General features: G+C 39.6%; 1 protein-coding gene across 1 annotated transcript; it reads left to right on the top strand.

Moving 5' to 3' along the window:
- The first annotated feature begins 15 nt into the window (after nt 1-15).
- Nucleotides 16-26,255, top strand: TMCO3 (transmembrane and coiled-coil domains 3). Its single transcript, XM_015849435.2, is given in 15 exon segments — nt 16-174; nt 1,720-2,262; nt 6,363-6,542; nt 8,788-8,889; nt 8,891-8,937; nt 8,939-8,978; nt 9,588-9,716; nt 10,239-10,331; nt 11,629-11,815; nt 12,660-12,777; nt 13,335-13,530; nt 19,929-20,079; nt 23,809-23,888; nt 24,382-24,531; nt 25,847-26,255. Coding segments are annotated over 14 exon segments (2,034 nt in total). The 5' UTR covers nt 16-174; nt 1,720-1,815; the 3' UTR covers nt 25,961-26,255.
- The last annotated feature ends 682 nt before the right edge of the window (nt 26,256-26,937 follow it).

Raw genomic sequence — 26,937 nt, 5'->3', positions numbered from 1 at the left:
GGCTCCGTCCCGCCCCAAGCGGAGCGCACGGACTACAGCTCCCGCTCGGCATTGCGCTTAAAGGCGCCGGCGCTCGGGCTGTGGCGGAGGGCGAAGGGGCGGGCGAGGCTGTTGACGCGGAGGGCGCTGCTCTCTCGCTCCATGCTGCGGTCACGGCCCGGCCGCTGCCGGCAGGTGAGTGGGTGAGTGAGTGAGTGGGTGGGTGGGGAGCGGCCTCCTTCCCTCTTCCCACCCGAGGGGCGCTGGGTGGGGGCGCGCGGCTCCCGGCCCCTCCTCGCCTCTCCGAGCTTCCTCCCCTGCGTGCCCCCGAACCGCTCTCTCTTCTTCACTAGGAGAGTGGTTAGGCCCTGGAACAGGCTGCCCAGGGAGGTTGTGGATGCCCCGTCCTTGGAGGTGTTCAAGGCCAGGTTGGACGGGGCCCTGGGCAACCTGATCTAGTAAATGTGTATGTTTGGTGGCCCTGCCAGGCAGGGGGGTTGGAACTACATGATCCTTGAGGTCCCTTCCAACCCGGGTCATTCTGTGATTCTGTGTGGATGCCAGCGGTGCAAGACCGCTGGGCCTGGGGGGTGAGTGCTACCGCCGTGTGTCTGTGGGTGGGAAACAGGGATGGCTGCCAGAGTTCTCCTGTGTGGATGTAGGGAGCCTGCTTTGGCAGGGGGGCTGGACTCGATGATCTCTAGAGGTCCCTTCCAACCCCTACAATTCTGTGATGTCAGGAAGCGGTTCCGCACCACTGCTCCGAGTGCCGGAGTTGGAGGAGCATCTGGACGGTGCTCTCACACACAGGGGTTTGGATTTGGGGTGGTGATGTGTGGAGCCTGGAGCTGGACTGCGCGGGCCTTGTGCATCGCTTCCAGTACGGGATAGTAGTCTGTGACTCTGACCTGCTCCATCGACCATCTTCTAAATATGAGGTGTCTGCTGTGTGGCTTTAGAATGGCACGCTTTGGTGGTAGATGTGTGTTATGTGTAGCTGTGTGAAGGGAGAGACTGTTTTCAAGTATTGTGAGCTATTTTACTGTAACGTCAGTCAGTGATCTTTCTCTTGTGGATGCTGAGAGGTGGAAATCTAGAACTCCTAGAATCATTTGCATTGGAAGGGACCTTTAAAGGCCATCTGGTCCAGCTCCCCCGCAATCAACAGGGACACCTACAGCTGGATCAGGATGCTCAGAGCCCCATCCAGCCTGACCTTAAGCATCTATAGGGATGGGGAATCCACCACCTCTCAGGGCAACCTGTGCCAGTGCCTCAACACTCTTATTATAAAAAACTTCTTCTGTATAACCAGTCTAAATCTCTTCTCCTTTAGTTTGAGGCCATTTCCCCTTGTCCTTTTTCCCTGTAGAAATGTTTCTTTCACATGCATAACGCATAACCTAATCTCTTCCCGTGCTGGGTTGAAGTACAACAACAAATGTCATCACAGCATAGTGTTTTTAATGACTTTTCTTTAAGAAGAAGCACAGCTTAATATCGTGTGAGCCAACTAAACATTCTGCACAGTGTTTTTAAAACAAGATAACCTCTAGAAAATAGACAAGGAGGAAACAAAATTGTATCAGTGACCTTGGGCTGCTAACATTGACTGAAGGAGGCCATCTATGCTGTATACAAGATTGCAGTGTACAATGCAGTGTTTGTTTTGCTTTGTAATTTGTTTATCCAGCAGCCCAACATGACTGTGTTTGATAAATGATTGTTACTATCTTGCAGCACGGTGTGTGTCCTGGAGATGCAGAAACCATGTAGCAGAAAGCTCTGAGCAGTTGTGGATTATCAGTCCCTCCCAACAGCGGTACAAAGTGAAGAATGAAGGTGCCTGGATTTATTTCCCTATGGACGTTGACTTCATTGCTTTGTGGCCAGTTAGGAAACACTGCAGAGCACGAAGATGTAGTAAAGCACGCGATCAAGCTGCATCGTGGGAAAGGAGCTGTTATTACTCAGCGAAAGCAGTGGGTGATGGAGAGCTGCAGGAAACTATCTGGTCTCCTTCGCCAGAAGAATGTTGTTCTCAACAAATTAAAAAGCGCTATAAGAGCAGTTGAGAAAGATGCCGGACTGTCAGATGAAGAGAAACTTTTCCAGGTTCATACCTTTGAAATTTTCCAAAAGGAGCTAAATGAAAGTGAAAACTCAGTCTTTCAAGCGATCCACGGCCTTCAGAGAGCCCTGCAGGGTGATTACAAAGACGTTGTAAATATGAAAGAAAGTAGTAGGCAGAGACTGGAAGCCTTGAGAGAAGCTGCAATTAAGGTTAGTTACTCTCCACCCCCACTGTGGCTATTACTAGAACTGTAATATCTTAATTTCATTTTGATACTTTTTTCAGTCTGTTCTATACAAATAAGTAGATCTATGAGAAACTGCAGGCTTACATTTTAAAATAGTTTTCGAATGAAATTAGGTGTGTTTGTTTTCATTGGCAAAATTAGAATTCTGGAATAGATCTGAAAACTTAGTTGCAGCCAATCGTTATTTCAAAGCAAAGCTAAGCCTAATCACAAGACCCACATTGAGTACTGTGTTGAAAGAGGACAAGAGGTGAGTCCGCACACAGCGTGGTTGTGCTATATAAACATCTTGGGTTATCAGAATGGAAATAAGGCAACAAATTCACTATACGCTAAATAATTTTTCCACTTTGGATTAGGATTACTCATCCCAAACCTGTCATTCTGGCGGAACAACTTCTTTATTTTATGTACTCATAGGGATGTTAGTTAAAATGGAGGTGCAAAATATTGGTGTCTGGTTTTTGTTTTGTTTTGTCTTGGTGTATTATTCCTAGCCTAAGAAGTGCAGGTATGGAAAATAACACCTCCAAGAAACAGATCACAGAATCACAGAATTGTAGGGGTTGGAAGGGACCTCTAGAGATCATCGAGTCCAACCCCCCTGCCAAAGCAGGTTCCCTACACCACGTCACACAGGAAGGCGTCCAGACGGGTCTTGAATATCTCCAGAGAAGGAGACTCCACCACCTCCCTGGGCAGCCTGTTCCAGTGCTCCATCACCCTCACTGTAAAGAAGTTCTTACGCACATTCATGTGGAACTACCTATGCTGTAGTCTCATCCCATTACCCCTAGTCCTATCCCCACGCACTACTGAAAAGAGACCAGCCTCACCACTATGGCCCCCAGATGGCTGAGGGAACTTTACTGAGAAAAGTAGGTGTGTGTAATGGGAGAGCTCAAGTGCTTAAAAGAAAGTTTGGGTTCCCGGGTCATTCCAGACCTGTTATGGCTTGCACAGTCTGGCACCCAATCTGGTAGTGCTCAGAGCATGTACTGAAAGTCCTCCATTGAGAGAAAACGTTGCTTAGCTGACTTGGCATTAAAATGACTTGTTTCCTAGCCTCTGCCTCTCAACCACTGAAGAAAAATGCTAGGAATTTTCTTTGCGTCTTCTTTTCTTAAAGAAGAGGCTGTTCTTGTCAAAGGGACTAAAAGGAAAAAGCACAGTCAGGCTACAGAGGGCAGAGATGAGGACCCAGGCAGGGCAGCTGTCTGAGACACATACAGACCAGGCGAGGGGTGGCATGAGACTGCTTGTGCACAAGGGAGTGCAATGAACAGAGAGGAAAGGCTGCTGAGAATAGAAGTTAGGATGCAGACTGAGGAAACTGCAGCAGTCTGTGCAAACAAAAAATGAGTCGCTTGGATCCGTGTATGTTCCAGTGACTCAGTATGACTGTGATATTGGCAGTTAATGGCAGTGCCAGCTTCTGCTGCATAGAAATAGTAGAGATTGCTACATTCTTTTTCTTCTATTTTTTTTTTTCCCCCCTCAAAGTTCTTCACATAGCAGCAGTGAAGCCGTCTGTAACCTTTTGTCTCATTTACCTGATTCTTGGCAGCAATACAATTGTAAAACAAAAAGAGAGAGGTCTGTAGTACAGCTTGAATGTTGCTGCTTCTTTTCCTTTATAAAAGGAAGCTTCTGTTTGTAGTGCTGAGGTGTGTCCTGTAAGAGTTTAACTTTTGCAGAGGTGGGTTGTGTAGGCGTTTTTAGTACATCAAGAGATTTACCCAATCAAGCTGTCTTTTACACCATTCCTTATGCCACTTACATGATTGTTTAAGCAGTATTTGTTGCTCTAACCTTGTAATTTCATAGAATCATAGAATCACAAGGTTGGAAGGGACCTACAAGATCATCTAGTCCAACCATTCTCCCTTTACCATACCTACAGAAAACCACTAAACCATATCTCCTGGCTCCTTATTTTGCTTTATAGTATGAAATAGAGGAGGAGATGATGGGCAAGCATGTGCCAAAGATGAAAATGACACACATGGAGTAATTTTTTGTGTTCAAAAGATGTTCACACATCAGGTCCAATTTTGTTCCAGTATATTTTTGTTGTCATCATATTTGCTGATACTCATAAAAATATCTTACTCATAAGATATTTTTCCACAGAGTGGTTGAATGGAAAATACAGATGACTGTAGAGTATACAGGACTCAATCACTTTATTTCTGTCAAGTTCAAGTACTTGAAAATTGTTAGTATCAGAGTATGTATGTGATGCATTTTCTGCTGGTTCTGCTGCTGGGAAAGAGTACAACAGGGTCATTCACGGCAGGGAAATGTTGAATCAGAATCACAGGATGGCCTGGGTTGAAAAGGACCACAGTGATCATCTGGTTTCAACCCCCTGTTATGTGCAGGGTCACCAACCACCAGATCAGGCTGCCCAGAGCCACATCCAGCCTGGCCTTGAATGCCTTCAGGGATGGGGCATCCACAGCCTCCTTGGGCAACCTGTTCCAGTGCATCACCACTCCCTGTGTGAAAAACGTCCTCCTAATATCTAACCTAAACCTCCCCTGTCTCGGTTTCAAACCATTCCTCCTTGTCCTATCACTATTCACCCTCATGAACACCCATCCTGCTTATATACTCTGCCTGACTTTGCTCAAGGAACTGTGGGGAAGTTCTGGAAGAAGCAGCAAATCTTACCTACTTTCTATCTGCTTCAGATTTCTTGGGTGGCCACTACTTGTCCATTGATGGAAAAGATGAGTACTACATAGATGCATCCTCCTCTGAATTCACTTTATTCATCTGTTGTTGAATAAACAGCAGACAGCAATAACACTACTTTCTTAATTAGTCTTGCCTTCCTTTTGCACATATTGCAAGGTATTCCCATCTTGTGCTTAGTGCGGAATCCTTACGCGTATTACCTTGCTTAAAACACTGTTTAGCATATACTTTGTGATCAAATGTCTCCAGTGCTAACATGAAAGGCAGAACAGTGTTGATTCTGTGGTACTCCTTTGCATAATGTGTAGCAAGGTGTTTGAGAAAACATTTCCATCTCATCAACACCATTCTGTTACTGTTCCACTCAACAGCTACAGCTGTAGCCAGTGGGTAAAAACTGATACCACCTCCATCGGCAACACTTTTCCATTAAAGAAACCAATTCTGTGGTTTCTTTACAACCTGGAGCATTCATCTCATTGACAAGATTGTTTTTGTTTTGTTTTTTTTAAGGGCTAAACACAGTTACAGGCTACTCTGAATGTAGTATTGTCTTGACATCAAGGAATTGTTTGAATTATACACGTCCTTACAGGGATCAATGAGAAAAAGGTCCATCTACAAATGTGTGTAGAGAAGGCAACGCTTCATTTATTCAATACCTTTCAGTACCTGAAGGGAACTTACACCCAGGAGGGGAGTAAACTCTTTGAAAGGGCTGACAATAGTAGGACACGGGGAAATGGTGTTAAGTTAAAAGAGGGAAGATTTAGGTTGGATGTTAGGGGGAAGTTCTTCACTAGGAGAGTGGTTAGGCCCTGGAACAGGCTGCCCAGGGAGGTTGTGGATGCCCCGTCCTTGGAGGTGTTCAAGGCCAGTTGGACGGGGCCCTGGGCAACCTGATCTAGTAAAGGTGTATGTTTGGTGGCCCTGCCAGGCAGGGGTTGGAACTACGTGATCCTTGAGACCCTTCCAACCCAGGTCATTCTGTGATTCTGTGATTTGTTCCAGCAGGGGGTTTAGGACCATTGTAGATGCCACTGTGGGAAAGGCAGACATAACCAAAGGGAGAACAATGTCTATCTGATCTCTAGCTCAGGCAGTATAAGAAAAATAGAGATAGAAACTTGTGTGCTCAAGCAATGGAGTCTGACTTAGGGATTACTTGTGTTCCTTACCCCCTTCCCTCAGTTACGACTGCTACAATAAAAACATTATTCAGCCACTGTTACAATGTCTATATTGCTTCTGCAGTTCTATTGGTAAGATGTTTTATGTCAAAAGAAGCTCCTGTTAATATCAACATTTTGATACATAAAGGCCTGGCTTGCGCATTATCTGTGTTCTGAAATTCGACAGGAAGAAATGGAATATGTTGAACTCTTAGCAGCAGAAAAGCATCAGGTTGAAGCCCTTAAGAACATGCAGCATCAAAACAAAAGCCTGTCAATGCTCGATGAAATCCTTGAAGATGTCCGGAAGGCAGCTGATAGACTGGAGGAAGAAATAGAAGAGCATGCCTTTGATGACAATAAATCTGTAAGTAAGGTTTTGGGCTGTCTTTTCATTCATGTGTATTTGTGTTTATGTTGATATTTGCATTGTAGGGGTATTTGTCTTGTATTATAGATAGTTATTAGGATTTTAGTCACTGCTTTGAACAAACAAAGAGGAAAAGAAAACAACAACTTTTGGCTCTGTGTTTGTTTTCACTTCACTTTCAAGAGAAGAAAGCATTTAGTAGTAGAATAATTGCTTGTTAAGAATGAGCAGACAGGAATCATTCTTCTTTTTGTTGTAGATTTCTCTGCTTTGATTTGGAAATACTCCCTGTAACTACCACTTACAGTGACAAGTGTATTCCGTCTCACTGAGACAGCTCATGGGAGTCATAGTCACAGTATCACAGTCTCGTGCGGGTTGGAAGGGACCTTAGAGATCATCGAGTCCAACCCCCGGGATTCGAGCCTGCTTTGTAGTAGAGCGGCACTACTCTCTTGAGGGAAAGTGAGAGTAGCTTTTTGTCTGCACCAAACAGCTGCAATTATACCTCCAGGTAATCCTACCTAGCTGGACCGAGAGTGTAGAGAAGAGCTTGCTAGAGTGCCCTCTTCTGTTACACTGGGATATGACAGCCGATTTTAGTGATAGGAGTACTATTCATCTGCAATAGCTGATCATTGAAGGGAGAGAACAAAGTTATTCTTCTTGTCCAGTGTTTCTTTTTATTTTTTTGTCTTATATCTCTAGTCATGAAGTACAGAAAAGTTGTAATGAAATTCAAACTCGAGGACTACTTAGAATCATAGAATCACAAGGTTGGAAAGGACCTACAAGATCATCTAGTCCAGCCGTCCTCCCTTTACCATACCTACAGAAAACCCCTAAACCATATCTCCTAGCTCCCTATCCAGACACCTCTTGAACACTGCCAGGGATGGATTACTTACATCCCCATCTTTGTGAGGACTGCCTAGTGTATTTTCTCTCAAGCCAACTGCTAAGAATATATATTCAAGGATATATGAGGATATATATTCAAATAGAGATAATTGCCTTAACCTTGCAACATTTTCCTTCTATTCCTAATACTGTTTCTGAACTAGACTGAGCTTCACTAGAGGATGAATACATTTATCCAATCATGTCACTTTGACATGGTCTTTGATATAACTTAAGTTTTGATACAGAGAAGTTTGGTTAGTTTCTATTCACGCAGCTACTAAATACAAAGGAACGCTCAACAAACTCTGTATGAATTTAGAATCCCAGGTCTTCAAAGTAGATGCTTTGATGCTGATGTATCTAATATGTCATTTTGCTTAGTGAATGTTATCACTGACCTCATAACTTCAGATTCTCAAGATGGTACCTTGTTAATGTTCAGTTTTTAGGTAAAAGATGGGGAGACTGCACTAAGCAGTTAAATAATTCTATATAAAAAATCAGTGTATTTTAAACTGTGAAGTCAGCATTTAACAGTACGCTCTAAACTCTGTTGGTTTTTTTTCCCCCTTGTAGTGGCAATAAGGTTGTGAGGGGAGGGGTAGATAACAGAAAAGCAACAGGATTGGGAACCTATTATGCATTCTGATTAGAAACAGTTCTTCATGAATGCTGACTGTAGGGAAGCCTTTCTTCTTTGTTCTGATACTGTGAGAACAGTTTGCATGTATGTGACGTGCAGCTGCTCCTGCTTTCTCTCATCAGCTGAAAACATGAAAACCTGCTTTGATCTCTTAGAATTGACAATGGACACTTGGTTCTGCAATGGAAAATAGCATGGTAAGTGGGGAGCTTAGGGAGGTGAAAGTGGAGTAGTCATAAAGAAGCAGGTTGTAGGCAAAAAGTGGGTGAAATGCAACTTCCATAATGTCTGAAGAGAAAATGGTCACCAACCTCTCATTCTAGCACTTCAGATGCTGATGTTTGGTTAGAGATATTGTACTTCTCAGTCATTCTGCAGACTTCAGTATTTATTTCAGTTTCTTGCATTGGAATTCTACAGCTTTGAAACCTCATCTTTATGTGTTTTTTTTCTCATTGGAAAATTGGCCTGGAAAACCTCACATTGATTAAAATGAAAAGCATTTTCAGTTATGAACATCAAGTTTTGATAAAAAGGTTGAAAATATTTATATTAAAAGAAGCTGCAGTGTTTTTAGTCAATGTGAACACATTCTGGAGTAACTTCAAGCACAGCTAATAGCCTTCCTTGTTAATGTACGCTTCATAGATGCACATCTTTGTTTTGTTGGGTTTTTTTTCCTTCTTTTTCTTACAGGTAAGAGGTGTAAACTTTGAAGCAGTTTTTAAGGGTGAAGAAGATGAAGCCAACTCCAAAAGAAATGCTTCAAAACGAGAAGTAGAGGATGACTTAGGTCTCTAGTATGCTCATTGATTCCCAGAACAACCAGTATATCCTTACCAGCCCAGGATTCAACCATTCCTCGTGCTGATCATCATTTCATAAAGGTAATAATTTTAGAGATGCTCTTGTCTTTTTTATAAGACTTACTCCCATCAGCTTGTATGTTCAAATTTAGCTTAACTTGTTGCTCCTTTGGGGCAGCACGTAGTTAAAGCAAGCTACTAGTATACCTGATAAGCCATTTGCATATGGTCACAACAGAGATTTATATATTCATGTACTGTGATAAAGGAATGGAAGCTGCAAAATGCATCAGTATGTTATTGTATTTTGTTCCTTCATGATGAATAAGTGGATTGAGATTTTTTTTTTAAAACAATACTGATCTATTCCACTATTATGTTTTAATGCAAACAGTCAGTCTCTCCAGCAGCCCTAATTACACCTCCTACATTACACTTTATAAGTTGATCAGAATTCCCAAAGCTACTTATTAATAAAGGGCTAGTACTTTGAATTCTTCATCTGCAAGCAGAAGTGCTCACACCTACAGTTGTGTTTAGGTAAGTTCACCAATGTTTTGTTTTTTTTTTCTCAGGCGGTATTCTACATGTAATTTTACAGTTCCATTTTCCTTTGGAAGGGCAATGGTCTTTAATTGCGCCACTAATTTGTGTATCCTTTATACTAACATGTAAATTTTTACATATTAGGATATTGTGACAATAGGAATGTTGTCTTTGCCATGTGGCTGGCTATGCACGATGATAGGATTGCCAACTATGTTTGGGTATATCATCTGTGGCGTACTGTTAGGACCATCAGGATTAAATAGCATTAAGGTAAGCACACATGTTGTTTCTTGACTGATTGCATTTATTGACATTTTTAACAGTAATATAAGAAGTGGTATGTCCAACTTCAAATGCACATGTTGTGAGTAGTGGTCTGCTGTGCATTAACAAGTTGGCCAACAGGCACAACAGGATAGATGCTAAATGTGTGTATCATGTTAATATTCACATAATTGCTTAGAAATTATGTCTTCACAATGTCTGCTGTTACATGGGCTCTTACTGATACTGACATGTAGTAGTACATGAAGGTTGACCTTTAAGTCAACTCTTTAAGTTAAGAAACAGACATTATGTATGGTTGACATTAGAAAGATTCAGCAATGGATTTTCAGAGACCGCGAGGAAGTGGGAACTACACTGCTGAGGGAACTTGTGTTGCTATATTACTGGCAAGTGAATTTTCCTATGGGAACATTAATGAGAAACTATGGTTTTGTAAATATACTCGCAATTTGCTCTATTAAGTAAGATTGCTATGCACCGATATTTATTTTATATTTTTAAAAGTCTATTGTGCAGGTGGAGACATTAGGAGAATTTGGTGTATTCTTCACTCTCTTTCTAGTTGGTCTGGAATTTTCTCCTGAAAGATTAAGAAAGGTATTTTATTTTTGTTGTACTTCTATATTACCAGATTTAACTGCTACTGTCACCAGTTCTATTTCAGATTTGCACGTGCTTTCTGTAATAGACTAGTTTGTTGTTAGACAGTTTTGAAAAGACAAATATGTCATCTTTTCTTTAACTTCCTTGAAAGACCAGCGTGTGTCATTTCATAGAATCATAGAATTACCCAGGTTGGAAAAGACCTTGAAGATCATCAAGTCCAACTGCCAATCCTAACCAGTACCCTAACTCTAACAACCCTACACTAAATCATATCCCTGAGCACCACATCCAAACGGCTCTTAAACACATCCAGGGATGGTGATTCAACAAACTTTGCAACAAAATAGGTTGATTGCTAGAAAAATCTCAGACAATTGATGGCAATCCATCTCTGCTTTATTTTAACATGCAGAAACATGTAGTTGCTGTTATGAAGTGTCTGGTATGTGTACCAGTCCTGTAATTAAACTGTTTGTTAAGTACTACGTACTGAATTTGATGATACATGTTGTACTGGCTAGTAAGCTGATTCTGTGAGTATGTTAGCATAATCATATTACTTGCAGCGGCCATTGGGATTCAGCAAGAAGGTACAGGTTGTTTTTGATCTTAATTAAAAAACAACAAAACTCATAAAACTAGCTAGAATGTTAATATTGGAAGCTTACTACAAAAGATGTGAAGTCTGTATGCATTTAAAGAGTTGCGTTTTGTGATCTGTCCCAATGATGGTTGTGAGTTCAAGGAACTATAAAAGCTTGCTTTCAAATGTGTTGAAGTCTGAGTATTCAGATTACTCTCCTATTTTAAGTCCATCTAAAGTCAAAAATGAAAGTCAGTAATTCAGAGGTTCTTAAACAGGTACTATGCAAACTGTTACTAGATTGCAAGCAACTTCAAAATTGTGTATGGACTAGTATGAATTGGGCTGCTGGTATTTATGGTGTTTTACACAACTCCCTATGTTGTGTTTTTCCCCCTTAGAATCACAGTAAGTAACTGGTCTCCCATTTGATTTTAATGTAATTTAGCCCATAGTGGATCTTTGACCCTTAATTTATTGGTTTACGAGCTCTGGGAAGTGTACTTAATGAGACTGCATGAGGTAATGAGCCTCTTGACGTAGAATATTATCTCCTAGGTAATAATATCTTTAGAGCTTGGGGATGTGTGTAATGAGAGCTGCTTATGTCTGCAGCACCTTATGGTGCAACTTTAACTGCTTATTTGCTCTGAAAATCTCTGTAATGTGTCAAACTTTATAATAAGAACTTGTTTTCTTCCTGAGGTGTGGAAAATATCTTTGCAAGGACCCTGCTACATGACAGTTCTGATGATTGCCTTTGGTTTATTGTGGGGACACTTGCTCCAAATCAGACCAACACAAAGTGTCTTCATTTCCACTTGTTTGTCTTTATCAAGCACACCATTGGTGTCAAGATTTCTAGCAGGGACTGTTCGAGGAGATAAAGAAGGTAAGTGTGATTTAAGTACGGGCTGCTGTAGTATCTATAATAAAATTTGATAAAAGTGGACTTTGTGACGTTATAAAAGAAACTAATTTAAAAATGAAACAAAACCAAAACATTGTCTGGTTTGCAAGGGATCATCGTTTTTTAACACAGGTCACTGTTATATGTGGTCTTGTTACGGGGTGCACCTATTACTCATGTAGCCAGTCTTCTTTGGATAGAGAATGGTGTTAAAATCAGCACACAATTGACTTTACTGGGGTTCTGGATGCCTGGTGCTTTTTAAGAGGCTACCAGATAAGACCGTTACTACCAGACTGTCACTGGGGCAGAAAGGCTAACTGAAGTAATTCACATCCTTTTCCTGCAGGCTAAGAACAGCTCTGCTAGTCTTTCAAAGATAGCAGCTCTTCAGATAAGTACTTTCAAGTGCCACATTGCTGTCTTCTCAAAAGGCTTCTACATGTTTCCTTTCAGCAGTTTTGCCAGCCTTCTTTCTTCCCCTTAAACCTCTCTCATCCATAGGTGCTGTAAGGTGTTTTTGTTTTCTTTCTCCCCAGAATACTCTTATTCCAGTACCAAAAATTCAAAGTGTTTATTTTCTATGTGCTGGCTCTTGTTAAATTAGATATGCCTGTTATTCTGAGGACTGTAAGCTTCTGTAAAGAAGTTCCAGTAAATACATAACAAGTGCTTAACTGCAAAACAAACTCAAGCTTCATATGATACTTTGACCTCACCTTGCTGAGAGCTTTATGTAACCTTCATTTATTAAGACACTGTAGATTTCTGCAAGCATTAATAGAGTCTGATAAATGTCTCCATGACTGCTTTCTTTGGTGTACAGGGGATATTGACTACAGTAGTGTACTACTTGGCATGCTGGTGATGCAGGATGTGCAACTCGGCTTATTTATAGCTGTTATGCCTACGCTTATTCAAGCAGGAGTGAGCACACATTCCAGGTAAAAAAAAAGAAAAAAAGAATTTAAAAAAATCTTCCCTCCCCCTGACCTTTACAATTTAGTACATAGATTGCAAATACGAATATGACAGCACTACCTTTATTGTCAGTCCACTAAAAAATAGGACTTTGTTCTCTGCGTTCCCTTCACTGTTTGTACTTGCCATGTTGTATGAAGATATTCTTTCTGCTCTAGCTACCTTAGTCCAGTCTAACTTGTAACCTGATATGTGTAGTGAAAAGTTTATTACTGACTTTATAGAGACTTTATTCTCTAAAGGCATTTTTGATAAAGGCTGCCAGATATTGGTTATTGTTTACTATGAAGAGCAGTCAGCGGAAGTCTTTTTGAATCAACGTGGAAGTAAACTGTGTGCTGTAAGAGACTGATGCATTAAGCATCTAGTCTTTGTGTTGTCTTGCTAATATGTTGAAATATCTTACTGTAGGTACCCAATTTCAGATATCTGTGGAATGAGATCTTTTCAGTCAAGGAAAACTGGTTTAGAGGCAAGAGAGCAGTTGAAAGAAATGTTCTGTTTGTTTCTTCTCTTCCAGCATTTTCAAGGAAATTCTGAGAATACTGATACTGATTGGCCAAATTCTCTTTTCTCTGGCTGCTGTTTTTCTTATATGTCTTGTTATAAAGACTTATCTCATAGGACCGTATTATCGCAAGTTGCATGCAGAAAGCAAAGGGAATAAGGAAATCCTCATTCTAGGAATATCTGCATTCATCTTCCTAATGTTAACGGTAATCTTTTAAATTAATAAAACATTTTAATTTGTGTGGTAGAATTTACTATATCAGTGTCATAAAAGCCATCACACTTGCTGTTATTGCATGTCCACATAACTCTGCAGTTTAATTTTTGGGCTTTAGAATGTTTTAAAACAGAAATGCACAGATGACTCATTTGTCACAGCACAGAGAAGTATTAAGTGACACAACCTGAATGTTAATAGATCGAACTTCTGGTAATTTGTTTTATAGTTACTATAAGGAACGTGATTACAATTTTAATTTTGAGGTATTTCATGCATTTGAAAATAATTTAGGATGGGTTTTGAGGTACTGATAATGGCTCATGGCAACACTTAATAGTTCTTTTTCAATGGCAAATTTTTGACATAGGTTTTATTATAAAATAGCTTCCTTCCTTCCTTCCTTCCTTCCTTCCTTCCTTCCTTCCTTCCTTCCTTCCTTCCTTCCTTCCTTCCTTCCTTCCTCCTTTCCTTCCTTCTTACCCCTTCCTTCCTTCCTTCCTTCCTTCCTTTCCTTCCTTCCTTCCTTTCCTTCCTGCCTTCCTTCCTTCCCTTCCTTCCTCCTTCCTTCCTTCCTGTCCTTTTTCCTTTTCCTTCCTTCCTTCCTTTCCTTCTTCCTTCCTTTCTTCCTTCCTTTTCCTTCCTTCTTTCCTTCCTTCCTTCTTCCCCTTCCTTCCTTCCTTTACCTTTTCCTTCCTTCCTTCCTTCCTTCCTTTCCTTCTTCCTTCCTTCCTTCTTCCTTCCTTATCCTATCCTTCCTTCCTTCCTTCCTTCCTCCTTCCTCCTTCCTTCCTTCCTTCTTTCCTTCCTTCCTTCCTTCCCTTCCTTCTTCTTCCTTCCTTCCTTCCTTTCCCTTCCTTTCCTTCCTTCCTTTTTCCTTTCCTTTCCTGCCTTCCTCCTTCCTTTCCTTCCCTTTTCTTATTCCTCCCTTTCCTTCCTTCCTTGCCTTCCTTCCTTCCTTTCCTTCCTTCTTCCCTTTCTTCCTTCCCTTCTCCTTCCTTCCTTCTTCCTTCTTCCTCCTTCTTCCTTCCTTCCTTCCTTCCTCCTTCCTTCCTTCCTTCCTTCCCTTCCTTCCTTCCTTCCTTCCTTCCCTCCCTCCCTCCCCCTCCCTCCCTTCCCTTCCCTCCCCCTCTCCTCCCCTCCCCTTCCTCCCCTTTCCCTTCCTCCACCTCCCCCTTCCTCACCCTCCCCCTTCCTCCCCCTCCCCTTTCCTCCCCTTCCCCTTCCTCCCCCCCATTCCTCCCTCCCTCCTCCCCTTTCCCTTCCTTCCTCCCCTTCCCTTCCTTCCTTTTTCTTTCTTTCTGGAGGGTAATAGTTGGAGATGAGGTTGAGAAAGTATGGAAGGGCCCAAAGGTTCAGATATTTTGCTGAAACAAAAATGTACAGGATTCTTATGCAGGAAGTGGGTTGTACTAGAAAACAGGATAGAACCTCAGAAGTCATAATGCTCCAGGATATACATCACATTCATTGGTTTTGATATCTCTTCTGGGTTTGGTTTATTTGGCTCTGAATCTTCCATCCACTGGCTTCTGTCTCACATTTCAGACCCCAACAAACTCTTCTGTTGGAGAGCAGACCGTGACAGCCAATGATAACGCTGTGGGTTTGAAACTCCTTTCTCCTGCTTGTGCAGACTGTTATGTCCTCCTTGAGAACTTCTGAGAAAAATAATAAAAAATGTTCCAGTGTTTGGAGCCTTTTTTGCTAGTCATGTTTGCTCAGTTATTACAGGGCCAATAGAGAAAGAAGTTAGCAAGAACATACCTTCACAATTTGTTGATTTTTGTTATGTTGGTTAAAAGCAGCATCCCTCTAAACAGCTATTTATATTCCAAACACAAGTGCTACTTAATAAATAACAAAATTATTTTCTCCTTTTTACTTTCCATCAGGCAGACGTAAGATTTGTAGAACAGCTTTAATAAAAGCAAAACCCTATGTACGTCACATTAAATACTGTGGTACCTAGAAGCACTTCATCTTGCTTTGATGAAAAAATGATCTGCATATATTGATCTGATTGAATTGGGTATATTGTGCCAAAATTGACATCAAATGCAGGGGAAGTGGTGTACGTGACTTAATGTAATCTGTGTATACAAACCTGAGGGGGAATAGGTTTGAGCATATTCGATGCATACTGCAAAAATGGAATGCTTCTTCAGCATGAGAAGTGTTTGAAAAGAAACAAATATTTTGTGTGCTTTCAAGCAAAAGCAGTTTTCCTTTTAAACTTGATAAATAATGTATTAAAAGGATCAGCAGAAAAGATGCTGCGTGTAACCTTGGTAAACCAGTTCAGATGCTTTGTGTTCTCTGGTACAGATACACTTATTACTGTTTGTAGTACAAGCTGTGGTTTAAGCACAAAGACTTAAAGGGGAGAAAGAAATGAAAAGAAGAAAACCTCCTCTAGCAATGTGGTTGTCCTATTGAACAATTCACCAAGATCTTCTGGAAAACATATTTAAATAGTTGTAGATGCCCTCTTATTTCAGGAATAAAAGCACAGGGAGCAACCTCATTTGAAAAAGCTGAGTGAATTTGGAAGAGATCAACTGAAGTTTTTGGGTGCCAGGTAGGAAAACAGCTAAACTGACATAGTGCTTGCAAAAATCTTTCTCCTTCGAAAAACAAATCTAAATATCGATGGAATTTGTTTGTCTGCACACATGGAATTTTGCTTGTTTGTGTAGTTATAAAAAAAGCTTTTGAAAGGCAGAATAAAAGAACGTATCTTTTAGCAGCTAGAGCATTTCTGATCTGCTTTGTTCACTTGGATAGCATTGCAAATCATAACATTTGAAACTGGAGGACATAAGGGATAGATGGCCAAAATGGCGCTTTTATGTCAAGACATGAACTGTACTACAGTGACCTGAAGAACAGGTCTTGTGTCAGCCAAGGTGTTGATTAGCTGTGGGTAAAAACTGGCTTTTAGTTTGGCTGCATCATGGTAGATCTGTGGTGACAACAGCATGGGGAGGGGAACTGCCAGCTGTCTTTACCTCAAGAAGTTGAAAATATAGCTGTGTTACTGCAGTACTTCATATAAGAAAGCCTGCATACTTTTTCCTGCAATTTATTAGGAAAGTAATTCCTTGTTTGCTGGAGTACTTTCCGATGGCTCATAACCTGCTTTTGAACTCTTTCCTGTCAAGTAAGGGGAGAAGATTAAGAAATAACTGTAATCTTATATTCAAATTAATTATTTCATAAAATCATCTGAGATGGAGTTTTAAAAGGCTCACAAAAATTATTTCAGTTCTCATTAAGGCATTGCTTCTTTAAAGTGCAAACTTAGTATTCATGTCTTCTTCTTGGATGCATTTAAGTTATGAATGCTCCAAATATTAATACATACATTTCCCTGAGGGGTTTCTTTAGTTTCACTAGCTTACCCTATTCAGGCTTCTATGATGATTAAGGAGTAAGATATGCTGTATTAAAGAATGTAGGCAAAACAACTGCTGAACAAATAGCTAAAATTCAACTGGAACATGGCATAGCAGTAATGTTTATTTCTTTCTTTATTGCTGTGGTAGAACATTTGAACATAAAAATCCTATGTTCCCGTGAGAGCAAAGCAATCCTCTCTGAGTTAGGAGTAAAATGGAACCTTTGAAAACTTTTGAAAGCTAAATTATACAGAGGTAGAAAGATGCAAATTGACAGAAGTTTTCATTTAATTTTGAGTAGAAAAGCTTCCTGTAACATAGGAGGTTGGGAAGAGGATGGAACACGTCTTGGGGGACAGTAACTGTCAGATCCCCGTTCAATAAAGCAAGACATTAAAAATGGTGCAGGCAGAGAGAAAATACTAAATGCAAAATATTTCTCAAGTTTTGCTTATATAAGAGATCTTGTTGAAACTGCCATTGCGCCAGTAAAACTCTTCATTGTATGTCTGTGTGCATTATTTAAAATAAGCCCTGTCACTACAGATGTAGTTGAGGAGTCGTATCTACTTACTGATAATGCTATTCGACAACCAGTAGTTAGGATGGGAATAGAAAAAGTAGTCTTGGTATAAGCTTAGCTGTAATTCTGAAGAACAGACCAAAGGAAGTCAGGTGTGGTTAGGAAAATATCCACATTTTGCTTCTGTTGTTCATGTTGGTTTATTTTTTCTTGCCTTCTCATCCATGTTTTTTCATGTGTATTTCTTAACACAGATAAAGTAGACCTGAGGTTGTGTACTACCTAGAAGGAATAGCATAATTGCATTTTCACTTACTAGGTACTTGAATTCATGCTTGGTTTAATTTAGAGTAAAGGAATAGTTTTTAGGTTTTATGCTGTGGGAGCAAACCCAAATAGACATAATTTACTCTAGTTGTACCTGATGCCTTTTAAACTAGCATTTGGTATGATAGAACCATAGAACAGCCTGGGCTGAAAAGGACCACAATGATCATCTGGTTCCAACCCCCCTGCTATGTGCAGGGTCACCAACCACCAGACCAGGCTGCCCAGAGCTACATCCAGCCTGGCCTTGAATGCCTCCAGGGATGGGGCATCCACAACCTCCTTGGGCAACCTGTTCCAGTGCATCACCACCCTCTGTGTGAAAAACTTCCTCCTAATATCTAACCTAAACCTCCCCTGCCTCAGTTTAAAACCATTCCCCCTTGTCCTATCACTATCCACCTTTGTAAACAGCTCCTCCTGTTTATACGCTTCCTTCAAGTACTGGAAGGCCACAGTGAGGTCTCCCTGAAGTCTTCTCTTCTGCAAGCCGTTTCCCACTTAAAATGTTCCCTGCTTGAATAGGTTGTGTTGAGGAATATGATTTAGCTGGGAAGTATTGGTAATCGTTGGACTAGGTGATCTAGGTCTTTTGCAACCTTGATAATTCCGTGATTCTGTGAGCATAGCATTGTGCAATTCCAGTACAAGCAGTAGTAAATCCCTTCTTAAGTGGTAATATATCCGAGTGCAAGTGAATATTTAAAACATTAGCTAAAAAGATTTCAACCAGAATGTATGTGATTCTAGCTGAGAAGTAGAAATAATTTCAAGTTTACTTGAAGATGCTATACTGGGTCTATCACATTCAGGAAGTTAAGACTTTCAAGAAGTGTTTCATATCTATCTGTATGTTTGTTATTTTAATTAATTTAGTACATTTTTTTCTTCCCCCTTACAATTTCAAGCTTTTGTGCAGTGCTGTGCATCTCTGAAACTGCACTGAGAAATTCCTTTTGTTTTAAGATACAAGTGTATCAAAAGTGGCATATTTTACATATGTAAACCTGGAATGGAATTTTTATTGCTTTTGAACAGTCAGCAACCATTTGCATTGACAGAAGCAATTTGTTTTCTTAAATACCTTGCAATAAGCTGAAGACTAGTACAAGTGGCGTTATGTGATGAGCATTCAGATATTGGCACTGAAATACACAGAAGACTGGATTTTATTTTCAGTGGCATTTTATGCATTGCTTGTTTATCATGTCTTTTGTTCTCCTCTGTTAAGTTTGAGTTGCTTGAGTGTTAGCTTTGTGCCTCAGTGTAACACCATCTGGCATATGATCAATGCTGTCCATAAATGTACCGTGCTGTATCATTGCTTAAGCTAAATTATTGTGGAAATAAGTCTTCAGTTTAAATATTCTATTAATATTAATAGAATTGTCCTTTCTAAGAGAGGTTACTATCCTCAGCGGCATGGCTTTAAAGTAATTTATTCCTATGAGAAGTGCTGCCTGCTTTTTTAATGTTATAGGCATTGCCTTAAACAGTTTCTTTGGTTTTTGGTTCAGTCTCTTTGCGTGTTTAATCTCTCCCTTGAAGTGCCGTATTAAAATAAGAAGAAGAAAAGAAAAACAACAATAAAGAGTAGTCTGAGTTCTTTCAAATAGATGCTTCATTCCAGCAGCTAACTCCACATGCTTAAATTCTTCGCTATTCAGTAAAACACACAAGCACATTCAGGTCCAATTTACAGTAATAAACTGTCTATTATGTCTGCTACATTGAGACTGTTCTCCCAAACTGTTAGGTTTTACTTTTTTCCCCTTTGTTTGACAGTTGGAAATTACGCAGTTCTTGTGGCTTATTTTTATAGCCTCAGTGTATTGTGGAATGCTGACTCTGAAGCTGTTAGTCTCTCTTTGAGTCTCCGAAATCAACTGCCATCCATACGACTGACATAAAGCATTATGATCCAGATTTTAAAAAATAGCTTTGTTTTTGTGGGGAAGGAGGGAAAATGCTTTTGTGAGACTTTTGGATACATACAGTGCTGCAGAAAACAGAAATAAAACTTGCATAGGTATACATCCAGTGTAATGTACAGTTCTGTAATTGTGCAGTGAAATGGTATATATGGTCACCCCAGGCATGAGAACAGTAACAGATTTTCTTGTTATTCCTTGACAGATCACAGAGCTGTTGGATGTTTCAATGGAGCTGGGATGCTTCTTGGCTGGAGCTCTGATCTCTTCTCAGGGTCACATGATTACTGAGGAGATTATGGCCTGTATTGAACCAATACGTGACTTTCTTGCCATCATTTTCTTTGCATCTATAGGTAATTTCTAACAAAGCTTACTAAAAATAGTGCTGCCCTACAAATGCAGGGGAAGAAAAGGAGAATTGATGTCTACAAGCTGGAGGGAGGAGGTAGATTTTATTTCTGTGAATGCTGAGACGTTAAACGATGACACAATTGGTTTGACTTTGCTTATGTTTTAAATGCAGTATTAATTTTCATAAGGAATTTCCATGTTCCATATCAGAAACCAAAAGTGTTTCTTGGCAGTTTTCAGAATAAAAATGAAAGGAAGAAGTTATGCTCACCAGTCTCAATCTGTTTTGCCCAGCCCATGATAATAATTTGTGCTGATCAGTCAGATAAGAGTGTTTATTTGAAGGGTTCATTCACCACTTTATTAAAAAGAATTGTGGTAAAACTTTAGATGGGTAGTTGCAAGATGTTATATCTTTTGGTTAAGAAAGTGAGAGATGTTGCAAAGAAATCTGAGTTCATATTGAGAGGCGTTTTTTAAGAACCACAGGGAAATACTCTACTTTGTCATCTGCAAACTTATTAAGGGTGCACCCAATCCCCTCATCAAGATCATTAGTAAAGATGTTAAATAGAAGCAGTCCCCAGACCAAGTTCTGGGGGACACCGCTCATGACTGGCCACCAACTCNAAAGTGAGAGATGTTGCAAAGAAATCTGAGTTCATATTGAGAGGCGTTTTTTAAGAACCACAGGGAAATACTCTACTTTGTCATCTGCAAACTTACTGAGGGTGCACTCAATCCCCTCATCAAGATCATCAATGAAGATGTTAAATAGAGGCAGCCCCAGCATTGAGCCCTGGGGGATGCTGCTTGTGATCATCCACAAACTGGATTCAACTCCATTGACCACAACTCTTTGGGTCTGGCCATCCAGCCAGTGCTTTACCCAGCGGAGCGTGTGCCCATCCAAACCATGGGCAGCCAGCTTCTCCATAAGGATGTTGTGGGGGACAGTGTCAAAGGCTTTAAAAAGCTCTTAAAGGCTTTTAAAGTCTTGATAGATGCAGCATCCACCGCAGTTACTTTTCTGATTGATTGTCCTATCTTGAGGATGAGTCAGAATTAATCCAACTGGCTGAGGTTCAACCACCAGAGCTGTTTTCTGTTATCTTGTCTGCTGTCAAGAATCTCTAAGATTCCTTTTCTTGATGCTGGATTTTCCGGGACATGGTGGTGACTACATTTGGATCTCCATGTGCTGTGATGCAGCAGGCAGGTAGAATCCATTTAAATTTATTTATTTATTTATTTATTTTCCCCTGAGAAAAAAAGGTACTTATTAAAAAAAAAAAAAAAGTGTAAAGTCTTCCTTGCAGTCATCCTTAAATAAAAACATTTCAACTTATATGAGTGAACTGTGCCATTTGGCTTGACTTCTGGTGCAAGGCCACCATCTACCCACCATTGCTTAGAGCTGAAGGACCATGGACCATGTTCAGCTATGAAAACCCACCTAACTGGTACACCAGCTATTAGTGACAGGCCAGCACTACCTGATGATGGGGCTAAAGTTTTTGAGTTTGTGATTGAAGTGTTTATTCCATCTTAGAGAACAGGTCCTTATTGAGTCCTGAGCCTAGTCGCAAAGTCTAATTAAAACTGTTGAAATAAGTTCATCTTCTGTCTGTGAAGTTAATCTCTGATGGCCTTCATGTCATCAGGAAGGCTTGATGTACCTGTATAGCAGCCTGATTTTACTTGCGGCCTTATCCTAAGTTTTTGAATGGGACAAGGATCTGTAATAACTATGAATTCCACTATGATGGGCTTTATTTTGCCCAAAATTTGTGCGGGTACAGAGCTGTATATTTGTTTCCTCAGAATTGTATATGCAACAGGCTTAGGCTTGCTTTAGCTTAGCGACACTTATTACCTGTAGATGCTTACCTCCACAGGATTAGTATAGAAATCTGTGGTAGTTTGTACTTCAGCTCTTTTGAATGAGGTAATAATCTCTATGTTGGGAGGCAGTCCAAATGAACTTCAGGCTGCCTGTCTGCTCCAGAACTGAGAAAGTTGATCCACCAGTAGTGATGAGAGCCCTAGGCTATACTTACAGCCTCCTTTGAAATGTTCAGTTCCAGATATGCTGGTTGGCCCTCTTGTCAAACAAGACATTGTTACAGGCTGTGTTTCTCTAGCCACTTTTCGTGCACATCATCTCTGAGACCAGCCTGAAGGTGAACAAGCAACATGCACGTGATACACCCCAGAGAGACAGAAGCTATTTGCCCTTCTCTATGTGTATGCACACATCTAGATTTCTTTTTTAATACAGTGTTCATCTCTTGTTTTGCCGTCTCTTTCCTTATTCTGACAATCCTTTGCATTTGTGCATCTGTGGTCAGACAGAAATTAAGAAATAAAATAGTGTGTGTGCATGCTGAATAGTACTTGTATAAAAATCTTTATTCACAGTGCAATATGCAGACAGACAAAATACTTTGAAGTTGCTGCGTTTAGGTAGAGAAGATGATAAATCTTAGTTCTATATGTTTCTTTTGGCTCTGCGATCTACAAAGCAGGGAAAAATAGTGAAAATTTATCTTGCATTCCAATGAGAGGTTGCTGCATTGATTTACAGATCTCTTAGCCTTCAGCAGAATCAATTAGTTTGAAGGTTTGGCAACTACTGTGAACTTATCGAGAACACCACCACTGGTTTTAGTTTCCTTTTTAAGAGCTTCTGTGAATGAGCTTCCAAAGATGTTTACCTGTACAAGTTCCTCATATCATAGGTGATGGACTTAGTCACCTGTAAGATTCTTCTGCAGTGATTTCAATGACTCCAGGCCTTCTCTAACAAGTATTTGTTTTCCTAGGCTGTTTAATACTAATACTACTCAGGTGTAGTTCTGAGCTTTTGTGCTCTTTGCAGTTCTTATTACCTTGCTTCTTGCTTTCCTTGTTCTAGAGCAAGACTTGACCTTTTACTTATTCTACAGATAAGCTTAATGAAAATGCATGAGTGCTTATTAGTAATAAAACTTGGGTGTCTGAGACATAAGGTTCTGCCACCTTTCTCTATATTCCTTTTCCAAGAAACAGCATCATCAAAATGCCTACGCCATAGCAATGTGGCTTTATGCAGCTCCTTAGCTTGCAGATCATACTCAGGGGTTAATGACTTCTCTTGATTCCATTCCAAGTGATTTTTCTTGTTCAGGTGATTTTCATTATTAAGCTTTTCATTAAACTTGGAAATATTTATCTCCAGGGATATCTAGAATATCAGATTGGATATCATTATATTCAGTGAGATCAGAACTTCCTCATCGTAGTTTGATTCTGGAAGTTAAAAGTTTATCAAGGCAGTGGTTACAAAAATCTGGAAAAAAGTCAATTGCTATTTGCAAATGCCATTGCAGATGCTTCTTGTGAAACACTAGTAGCGCTCAGCAACAAACTGTGTATGCTTTAAATAAGATAGACCTGAAACATACCACAGTGTAGCAGATACCTTTAAAGGCAAATTAAAAACTAAAACCTGTTTAGTACTGGTAAATGAATTGCAACTCCATAGTATACCTATCTGCAAATGGCATAGAATAAAAATATATTGTTAGGAATTTGGAAACACTGCATACTTTTCTGTTTACTTGTCTGTTCCAATAAACGTAAGACTTTGCTATTTAAGACTTGGCTTAGATGTGAGTCTGAATGCTTGGCAAAAGTTGTTGGTTTTAAAAGAAGTACTGAGATAATAGCACTTATTTTTTTCCTCCTAGGACTTCATGTTTTCCCCACATTTGTAATATATGAACTCACAGTGTTACTCTTCCTTACATTGTCTGTGGTCATAATGAAGGTATTTGGTTTTTTTTTTAATCTTTAAACAGTCTGAATGTTCTTAGCACTGCATGTCACTATGAAATTTGTACAGAGACTGCACATCCAATACAGCAATGAATATTACATCTTGACTGCAGTTGGAGGAATCTAACTGATACAGTTTGACATAACAATCTTAGAATTTATCTATGTACTCTTAAAAAAAACATCTTTCTTAATGTAAAAGCCTTTTAGACATTGAGAAACGCCTATTTGTCTAACTTAGGATTCATGACCAAGTTATCAAATTATAGTAAATAAGATGGTACTTTTTACTCTGCTGTGTGCTTCTGACATTAGTACATTTAACATATTTAAAAGTCCTCTAGTCCATGCACCATATTTGATGCAATGTATCTTCTATTGATTGTACTATTTTATCCATTATACTTCTTTTATTTAAAAACTAATTAAGAAAACAATAACAACACGGTGACAACTCAAAAAAGAAAAAAAAAATGTTTTCAAAGTTTGTCTTGGCAGTGCTTGTCCTTTCTCTGATTCTTCCAAAGACCAGCCAGTATATCAAATGGATTGTCTCAGCAGGACTGGCACAAGTCAGTGAATTCTCTTTTGTTCTGGGAAGCAGAGCACGCAGAGCAGGGATCATATCTCGGGAGGTAAGCTGTTTTAGAGTCATTAACTTTGCTTTTTGCATCTCGATATCTTACTGGGATTTTATGTTACAGCATATTTGAAATACGCACCTATTTGGTGTCATCTCTAAATCGTTAGCAAATAATCACGCATACAAATGGAAATATCAATAAATTAGAAGTAGAGAGCAGGTATGGTGAGGTGGAAGTTGACTTAATATTTAGACAAACAAAGGAGCAAACAAACTTGTAGTCACCGCCTGTGGAGCTTGTTAATTTTAAATCTTCTGCAGAAGAAATGAGCTTCTAAAGTAGTTGTGAAAAAAAAAGTCTTATGAAGGAAAACTTTAACTTACTCATATATTCAAATTACGAAAACACGATTCTCTCCAGATGAAATCTGCTTTGCAAACTTCAGTAAACTACAGCTACTGAGATGTAACAACTGACCCTGCTTTCTAAAGCTACCCATGTTCTCCTCTGTGTCTCTGCTCACAAAAATACTCCGCTGGCTGGCCCTCTGAGCTTTCCATTGTGTGAGCAGTGGGCTGTATAATGCTGGAACCAATTCCAAATTAAGCAAGTGTGAAAAATTTACACAATGCTGTTCACTTGCGTATGTAAAGGTGATTCATTTTCGTGTTTACTCCTACATATAATTAGGAGTTATAAATACTGTATGTTTGTATAGGGTTTCAAGAGAGCCATACGTGATTACAGAATCAGTCTAGGGGGGCCCACCCAGTGTGTTTGGAGGGAGGCCTTTAGGCTTTCATTTTTTCCTATGGCAGTTTTCAGGCCATTATCTACTCCATAAGTTTACATAGCTCTGAAATTGCCCAGAGTCACTCTTCTGTTTTCTTCCCACTGCCATTTTGTAAGACTCTTTCAAAACACGTAACCAAAGCCCTCATTTCAGAAGATGTGTGGTGTGACTTAGGGGAATTTTTGTTGTTGGCTTTTTTTTAAGCGTTTAAAATAGTAATGCATTTTGCAATGATATATGCAAACCTGAATTGGTTTTGTTTTTTTCGTAAAGTGGTCTTTAGCCTTTGACTTGTTGGCTCTGCTTTCAAAATTGACCTCTTAACTGCAGATCTAAGTAATTAGTTTAATATGAGTTCATTATGTTGTTTTTGTAACTGAATGTTCAAACGAGGTAAACAGACAATATGATTGTGCTTGCGCTTGTTTGTTTTTGTAGCAGTCTGCATAGGTGGATGAGGAGACAGGTGAAGTTTCCTGAAAATACTGTTGAGAAACGTCTGATCTCACCAAACTTCTAATAGTTTCTTAGTTTGCCATGTAACTGTGGAGAGCTTTTCTTTCCGATTCCCAGGTCTATCTTCTTATTCTGAGTGTGACCACTCTAAGCCTTTTACTTGCCCCTGCCCTGTGGAGAGCTGCAATTATGAAATGCGTTCCGAGGCCTGAACGACGCTCAAGTACTTGATAAGACTTGCACATGAACAAGAACGCATCTTCTTGGAAAGATATCTTCATTGCTCATTGTATTTCTATGCACTTGGAAAACAAGAGGTTTTCAGTAGTCCTCTTAACATGCACTTGGTAATAAGCCTTACACTGACCTTAAAACAAAATTCAACACTAAAGAGCGATTTTGTTTTAATTGCACGCCTCTTACAAAACTGGCTTTCTCTGACAGATTAGGATCTGCCTGAGTATTTTTTTTATCTGATCAATTATGCAGAGTCTAAATTATTTTTGTAACTGTAGCATCATGCAAATTTTGTTATTATTATTATTATTATTTTGCCTGAATGTGCCTTTTAATTCTCATCCTCCTTTTGTTACTGTTAGTTCACCACCAGATTTTGTTTAAAAAAAGAAGTGTATTATGGTGCCTATGGTATCTTTTTCCATTAAATGACTTGAGTCATTTTCACATTGAGGAATGAGTTCAGTAGACCAGTGTAAATTCAATCACAAAACAAATCTGTAATGGTGAGTAAAAGTCTTAGTTCTTTATACAGAGAGGAAGTTTAATTGTTGGTATCAAACTTTTAAGCAGTCAAATACATATTCCAAATGATGCAGCCAATACCGTATGATATTTTGTTCCAAATTACAGCATATAATGTGTTTTCGTACAGTGGTAACTTCTGTGTTAGTTCTCGCATTTATTTACATACTTGATTATAAGTTTATGGTGAGAAAGGGCATAACTTAAGTTATATTTGAAGACTGATATCTCTCATGCATTCCTGTTCCTAGCTACCGTTACAGTAATTGTTTACAGTTTTGTTTGTTTGTTTTAAATCCGAGATAAACTTAGTAGATATGGGTAGTCTAATTTCAAGCAGACGCTTATTAATAAAATATGCTCCAGAGGTTGGGTGTTATTTATAATATTCTGCATTTGAAACTATCATGAGTAAATTAATTTGCACAAAACCAGAAAGGGCAGCT

The sequence above is a fragment of the Coturnix japonica genome, chromosome 1 (genome assembly GCF_001577835.2).
Source record: "Coturnix japonica isolate 7356 chromosome 1, Coturnix japonica 2.1, whole genome shotgun sequence".
NCBI classification, from domain to species: domain Eukaryota; kingdom Metazoa; phylum Chordata; class Aves; order Galliformes; family Phasianidae; genus Coturnix; species Coturnix japonica.
This window is presented reverse-complemented; position numbering and strand designations above follow the sequence as displayed.